This window comes from Microtus ochrogaster, chromosome 21, assembly GCF_000317375.1.
Source record: "Microtus ochrogaster isolate Prairie Vole_2 chromosome 21, MicOch1.0, whole genome shotgun sequence".
NCBI lineage: Eukaryota > Metazoa > Chordata > Mammalia > Rodentia > Cricetidae > Microtus > Microtus ochrogaster.
In genome coordinates, this window is record NC_022022.1 from 819,678 (window position 1) to 826,890 (window position 7,213).

At 51.3% G+C, this 7,213-nt stretch overlaps 1 protein-coding gene across 1 annotated transcript; it reads right to left on the reverse strand.

Moving 5' to 3' along the window:
• Positions 1-2,076: 2,076 nt before the first annotated feature.
• On the reverse strand, positions 2,077-6,632 carry Crabp2 (cellular retinoic acid binding protein 2). Its single transcript, XM_005356903.2, has 4 exons — positions 6,406-6,632; positions 3,154-3,332; positions 2,858-2,974; positions 2,077-2,477 (listed from the first exon to the last, which is right to left on the reverse strand). The coding sequence occupies exons 1-4, from the start codon at positions 6,473-6,475 to the stop codon at positions 2,427-2,429; spliced, it is 417 nt and encodes a 138-aa protein (XP_005356960.1). The 5' UTR covers positions 6,476-6,632; the 3' UTR covers positions 2,077-2,426.
• Positions 6,633-7,213: the final 581 nt, after the last annotated feature.

Sequence of the window (7,213 nt, forward strand, 5' to 3'; positions counted from 1 at the left end):
ATGTACCACATTTTCCTTATCCATTCTCCGGTCGAGGGGCATTTAGGTTGTTTTCAGGTTCTGGCTATGACAAACAATGCTGCTATGAACATAGTTGAGCACATGTCCTTGTGACACAATTGAGCATCCTTTGGATATATACCCAAAAGTGATACTGCTGGGTCTTGAGGAAGGTTGTTTTCTTATTTTCTGAGAAATTGGCATACTGATATCCAAAGGGGTTTTACCAGCTTGCATTCCCACCAGCAACGCAGAAGTGTTCCCTTTCCCCCACAACCTCTCCAGCATAAGCTGTCATCAGTGTTTTTGATTTTGGCCATTCTTACAGATGTAAGATGGAATCTCAGAGTTGTTTTGATTTGCATTTCTCATGAGATTTTCTTTAACTCCAGCACCTTGTGAGTGTTTATAAACACTGCTTTGTGGATTAGAAACTGTGGAATCATAGTGACCTTCTTCATTGGAAAAAAAAATGCCTTTCTACCCTTTGGGTTTCTGAGGAATGATCAGTATCCCACCTGTTCCTTGGCTGTGTGTGATTCATGTCCAGCTATGACCCACCACTAGACCTGTGCCCTGTTGATAGCGACTGGCCCCAGGACAGTCCTGAAGTCTAATCAGAGCCTAATCAAGGCTTCCGATGTGAAGAGATGAACCGGGTAGAGAATGTCTCTGTCTGTGTCCCAGGCTGTGACTCTTTAAGCTTGGCTGCACCTGGAGCTCATTTTGATGAGGTCAAGGTTGAGTGTGGACAGTGCAAATACTCAAGATAGAGGAATAAGGAGGGCAGCGACAGTCTTTGAGACTTTGGACCCAGGGAGAATTTACTAGTACATAAGCCAGACATCATACAAGTTTGTGGGGTTTGGTTTGGGCTTTGTGGTGGTGGGGGTGGAACTCCAGGCCTAGCAGATGCTAGGCAAGTGTTCTGTCACTAAACTACAGTGCGAACCTCAACTGTACTGGGGATAAAACTCAGAGCATACTACTAGGCAAGTATTCCAGTACTATGCAAGCTATGTCCAGTCCTGAGTTGTTTTTGTCTTTGGTGGCGGTGGTGATGTATGTTTGTTTGTGTTTGAGCACGTGTGTCCGCACACGTGTGTATGAAAACAGACACATACCATGTCACAAGTGGAGGTCAGAGGATAACCTCAGGTGTCAGTTCTTGCCTTCCGCTTTGTTTGAAATAGGTTCTCTTGTTCATCACTCTGTCCACCAGTCTAGCCCATGAGCCCCCAGGGAAGCCTTTGTCTGCCTCCTACCTCCCTGAAAGAATGCTACTACATCTAGCTATACCATCCCCAGCTATGCCATGTGAGTTCTAAGGATCCAAACCTGAGTACTCATGCTTGCATAACATGCACTTACCTGCTAAGCCATCTCCCCAGCTCTGTCATTGTTCTTTTGAGATGGGAGTCACACTGTACTAGGCTGGCTTTGAACTCACTGACTGCTACAGTCTCCTGCATGCTGGGATTAAAAGTATAAGCCACCATGCTTTAAGATAGGTTTATGTTCTTTTTTTTTCCTCTCTCTTTCTCTCTCCTTGACCTCTCTCCGATAGGTTTATGTTCTAAAAACAAAAGAGGCCCACAGATGTTTGAGTAACTTGTCTGTGACCACACCTTTGGAACACCTGAATATGTACTCTGCAGGCTCAGGAGCACCTAAGGAGCTTGGGAGATGGGGAAGCCAGGAGTGGAAAGGGTATGTGTGATGTCTGGAGGTGTAACGGAAGGACACTGGCAGATACAGGGTGCTGACTGGCAGGAGAGCCCTCTCTGAGAGACTAGATAAGAGCAAGGTCAGCCTGCGAATGGTAATGGCTCACCTGAAACCGTGTGGGAAGCCAGTGCATGTCGCCACTATGAAAAACAGGTGGAGAGAGTGGGAGTCACTGCCCTAGAAGTCTGATTAGGGGGCCAGGGCTGGGGAAGAGAACAGAGAAGAAACTCATGGCAGGCAAGTGAGGTACACTGCACATGGCTGACCTGCTGGGACAGCACCCTCTCCCACTGCACTTCAGAATGGGAAACAGGGCCCCTTGTTGCCACTGCCCAGGGAACCACAGGATTTTACTTTTTAAAACATTTTAATAAAATCAACAAATAAATATTCTAAACCATATGGACTACAAGGATAAAGAGCTGAGGCCAGAGAGACAGTCTTCTCCAGGAAGGACCCTGCATGGAACTGAGCCTGCTGACCTGGGAGGGCTCAAACAGTGGAAGGGGTTTTGGGCTTTTGTAGTCAACTCCTCTCTGGCACAGAGGAGGCAAAGAACAAAAGGCTGGAGGAAGGGAGGAAGAGTGACCTTCAGGAGTAAGGGGAGAGCTAGCTGGTAAGATAGACAAGGGAGGGAGCTTAGCGGCCCCGTAAAGGGAGGGGAAGAAGTTTCTCTCAGCTCTTGGACCGATAGGCACTCACTCTCGGACGTAGACCCTGGTGCACACGATGTCTCCTGCCGCCATGGTCTGGAAGGATAGAGGTAGTTAGCTGTGAGGCACCTGGAGCCTTGGTTTTGTAAGGGAGGGTTGAGAAGTAGACAGCTTTACTTCCAAGCCCAAATAGGTAAGAGCAGATGCAAGACTGCTTGGGCATCGTTGCTAGGGATCAAGCAGAAACCCACTTCCGCCTGGAGTCCAGAGGCAGTCAGGGACAGCCTGTTGGGAAACTGTGAACCCCCCTGGACACACCTTTGTTGCACAGAAAGGGTTAGCATTTCCAAACAGCCCCATCAGGAGGCTGAGGAAAGTGACCACAGTCACTTTTGAACCTGCTGCAGTCTGGGGCCTGACAGAGAAGGATGAAGGCAGCAGGGGTCTTCCAGGGGATGGGTGGGGTGGGGGCTCACCAGGATCAGCTCTCCATCATTGGTCAGTTCTCTGGTCCAGGAGGTCTTGGGGCCCTCTCCCTTCAGAAGTCTCTGATCACACACCATTTTGTTTTCACTCTCCCATTTTACCAAACTCTGGAAGGGAGGCCAAATGAGTTGAGCTCACAGTAAGGGTTAACTCAAATGAAAGGGAGACTAGAGACCCCTTTCCAGCACCCTACACTTCCTAAAGACTCTCTGATGAGAGTCTAGGGAAACTGGACACTGAGAAGCATAAGTAGGTGCTGGGATGGGGCGGGGCTCCTCTTCCTCACCTTACAGGCTCTCCCATCCACAGTCTGCTCCTCGAATTCCTCCCCAATCTTGAAGTTAATCTCTGTGGTTCGCACTGTGGTGGAAGTTTTGATGTAGAAAGAGTCGCCCTCCTGTTTGATTTCTACTGTTGGCTTGGATGCTGCAGCCACAGCGATCTTCCGCAGCATCACGTTCACCCCTGCAGGGAGAGAAGAGTGGCCCTGTCGCACCCTGCCTGAGACAGTGAGCCCTGATGGTGTGTGTGGGGGGGGGGTAGGTGAGGGGGTTGGGGATGGTGATAGAGGCGGCAGTGGTAAAAGGCTAGAGGTTGAGGGAGGAGAGAGAAGAGAGAGAGGAGAGGTAGAGAAATACTACCTGGGCTATGGCCAGTAGTGGATGGGACTTACCAAGTCTCTGCACCCCACTCCTAGCATCCTTAGGGCAGCTTCCCCATGGGCTTCCTGACAAGAATTCAATTTACCACACTCTGGCCTTTCAACACCTGGCTCCAGAGACCGGCCGAGGTAGTCTTATCAGAGTTACTAAATGCCCTGTGCCCACGTGCAGTAAACTAGGCAAGCAAGGTTACTTTCCTCTCTGTCCCAGCTGTCCACCCTGTTTGGTATGAGGTTAGGTCCTCATTTGCAGTCTCTACCCCTCCCAAAAATGAGGAACAGATTCTCAGCTGAGAAAGGTTTGGGAGTAAGTTCCAGAAGCTGAGATACTCCCCGCTCCAAGCTGAGTGACTCTGAGCAGAAAGCTTAACTTTCTTCAGCTTCACACCCCTTAACTATCAAATGAATAGCTTCTTCAAATGGTCCTATGGCTCCGGGTTTAAGAACTTAGGATTCACAAGGTCAGGTACAAAGGTAGTGATGACACATGCCTTTGATCCCAGCACTCGGGAGGCAGAGCAAGGCAGATCTCTGAGATTGAGACCAGCCTGGTCTCCAGAGCAAGAAGACAGCCAAGGCTATACAGAGAAACCCTGTTCTGAAAGAAAGAAAGAAAGAAAGAAAGAAAGAAAGAAAGAAAGAAAGAAAGAAAGAAACCAGAACATAGTGAAACCCATTATTTTGTGCAAGTAATATATGCAAACAAACAAAAAGTCGAAACTAGGCTTGGACAAGGGTCCCTGTGCCAGACAGCCTCTGGGGCTTCTGTGACCTTTCCAGGAGGTCTTCAAAGGAATGCTCTGTTGTCCTGAGAAGAGCAAGGGGGAAGAAAAGGGTAGTGTCCCCTTCCTCACTCTGAGGTCTCAAGCCCCACGATCCTCTAGGCCTTCCCACTTGGCTTCTGTATATTCAGGGTCTCTGTGTCTTCATATACTGTCCCTTCCTTGTCCCCAGTTATGAAGAGGCTTATGTAGATGGAGAACACCCCTCTGCGGACACAACCAGAAGGTAGGGGCACCAAAACAAGGCTCTACCCCAACCTCTCCAAGTCTGTTGGTGAAGAAGAACCAACCCTTCAAGGGTACTCAAACTGCCATCGCTATCACACACACATTCCATAGCTCTGCAACAGTTTCTGAGTGGAAAGCTGACTCTGCACTCAGTCCCAAGGCCGACTCATGAGTCTCAACACAAGACCTGCTGTGTTGCCCTGACTACCATGGTGAACCAGGAGCGTCCTCCATAATATCGACCATTGAATAGCATTGCCAGGTGGTGGTGGCACACATCTTTAATCCCAGCACTGGGAGGCAGAGGCAGTTGGAGTTCGAGGCCAGCCTGGTCTGCATAGCGAGTTCCAGGACAGGCTCCATAGCTGCTGAGAAACCCTGTCTGGAAAAACCAAAGCGGGGAACAAAAGAGCAGGGACTAAGGAGTCTGCAGAGCCTGGGTTCAGAAGACACCGCCTTCCACCCAATCCTTGGTGCCTGCAGAGCTGGGGGCCTGACTCAGATGACCTGGGCTGACACAGGACAGTTTGTATAACAGGTCTGTTTTCAATCTGCCCCCTAGCAAGTCGCGTGGCTCTAAGAGACCCTACAGGGAGGACAAACAATCTGAAGGCAGATAACAGGGTTGGGCCTTTCTCTCTGCTGGAACCTGGATGTGACGCCAGGCTCCCACATCCACCAGGGAGGGGGTCCAGAATTCAAAGCAAATGGGGAGGAAATGGCAATAGATTTTCTGAAAAGAAAATTTCTGTCCTTTGATCTTTAATTCCAGCAAGGGAGGAGCAAGAAAAATGGGTATGACTCTAAGACACATTGCGGTTAGCTGCCTAACAGTAAGGAAAGACGAGAACTGAGGCCCTGCTGCCCTCCCCTCGCGACATTCCTTTGAGCCCCAGACTTGCTCTTGTACAGTCCCTAGCTCTTCAAAGGGTACCCCCCTGCTTCCCAGCCCAACCGGGGCTCCTCTCCAGTCAGTCCAGAAATGGAAGGCTGGAGCCGTTTCCACTCCCTGGGGTGGCTAACTCCATCTCCCCTCAGAAGTCTCTCTTTTCCTTCACCTTCCAGGCCAGTCCTGGCAGGGCAGCAGAAGTGGGCAGGTTAGGTCCGAAGGGCCTGTCTGTGGAGTCTGTGTTCCCACCCTTGGCTAACAGCCCAGCTGCTCGGGGTGCAGCTGGTCCCTGACTAAGGAACTTTCAGAAATGGGGATTGGTGTTTCACACGATAACATTTGTGGAAATCTAAGAAAGTGGTAATTGTCCAGAGCGATTTTAGGGCTTTGGAGCCGTTTGCTGTAGGAAAATATTTGTCTCACAGGTGGGGGTGGGGTCGGGAAAACAGAGTGGAAAGTGCAAGCAAGTGGGGGAGGGTCAGGGAGCTAGAGAGGTGGACCACCTGGTGGGCGGGGCCAAGTGTTGGGAGTCAGGGACCTGTCGCGGGGATTGGGTTACTGTTAGAGTACGTGGAAAGAGCTTGGAATGTCTCCTAGGGCTCCCTGCCTGTATACCGGATTCTCAGAGCTGGGCCAGGTGCCCTCCCTGGTCAGCAGGTCAAGGCGGCGAGGCTAGCCAACGCCCCTCCCCAACCCCTACACACAGTCTAATTTCGTGCTTCTGGTTTCTACTTGATTCACAGCCTCTGAGTCATTGTTGAAGCTGGCACTGGTGGGCGCCCAGCCTCAGAAAATAGGATTTCAGAGTCCCGGGCCTGATGCCCCAGACCCTGGGTATCGGACCCGCCCCTTTTCTGGGACGCAGACTCCCAGGCACCCACCCCTGATTAGTCCTTTTCTTTGAGACCTTCACTTCCTCAGCTTCAAGGACTCCAACGCCCTTCTTGCCCCCTTCCCAACGCTCGAAAACCTCCTTACCCAGAGCTTTGAGTAATTCCTCAAAGTTTTCCGATCGGATGATCTTCCAGTTCCCAGAAAAGTTAGGCATAGTGGCAAGCAAGGTGGCTTTCTCTTTAGATCCTCAGCTGGGGCACTGGACGCTGAGTTCTTTAGCCCAAAACTACTTCTCTGTCCCCTTTACAAAATTAATCCTTCTACCCGGGGTCCGAGCCGCGCGGAAGACAATCGCACAGCCGCTGGGCGCGGGGGCTCTAGCCTTTTATACCCAGCTGGTGCATAAGGCGGCCCCGCCCCCGCCCCCGCTCCGCCCTCCACCCCACCTGGGGGCCCTGCTCTGTGGCCACCTCATCCCCATCCATTCCCGAATCCGCCTGTTTCTAGAACTGTGGGTGGGTCTGTGGCTCTCTAAGGGCCAAGATACCCTTCTCCCGCATCGGTAGGCGGACAGGGAAGCGTCAGAAGACAAGCACAGGGTTTATGCTATGCCAAGAACAGGGCACGCCTCGCCTAGTCATGGATGCCCCCCTCTCACGGCCTGAAGGACAAACACAGGTCCCGTTTCGCCAGTTCCTATGAGCCCTCTACAAACTCGGTGCTCTGGACAGCTCGGCGCCAGACATCTGGAGACCCCACTTGAGCAGGAACTGGGGCCCGGCAACTGGCAGTCAAACTCGGACCTCATTGGAGCCTGAACTGGATCAGGCTTAGAATTCAGGAGTTCCTTTGGGTGACTGACTGGGAGGTGCGGCTCTCTCCTCCGCCCCGACTTAGCTCTGGGTTCGAGTAGTACCTGGTAACGCCTGAAGTGAGCACAAGGCAACTCATT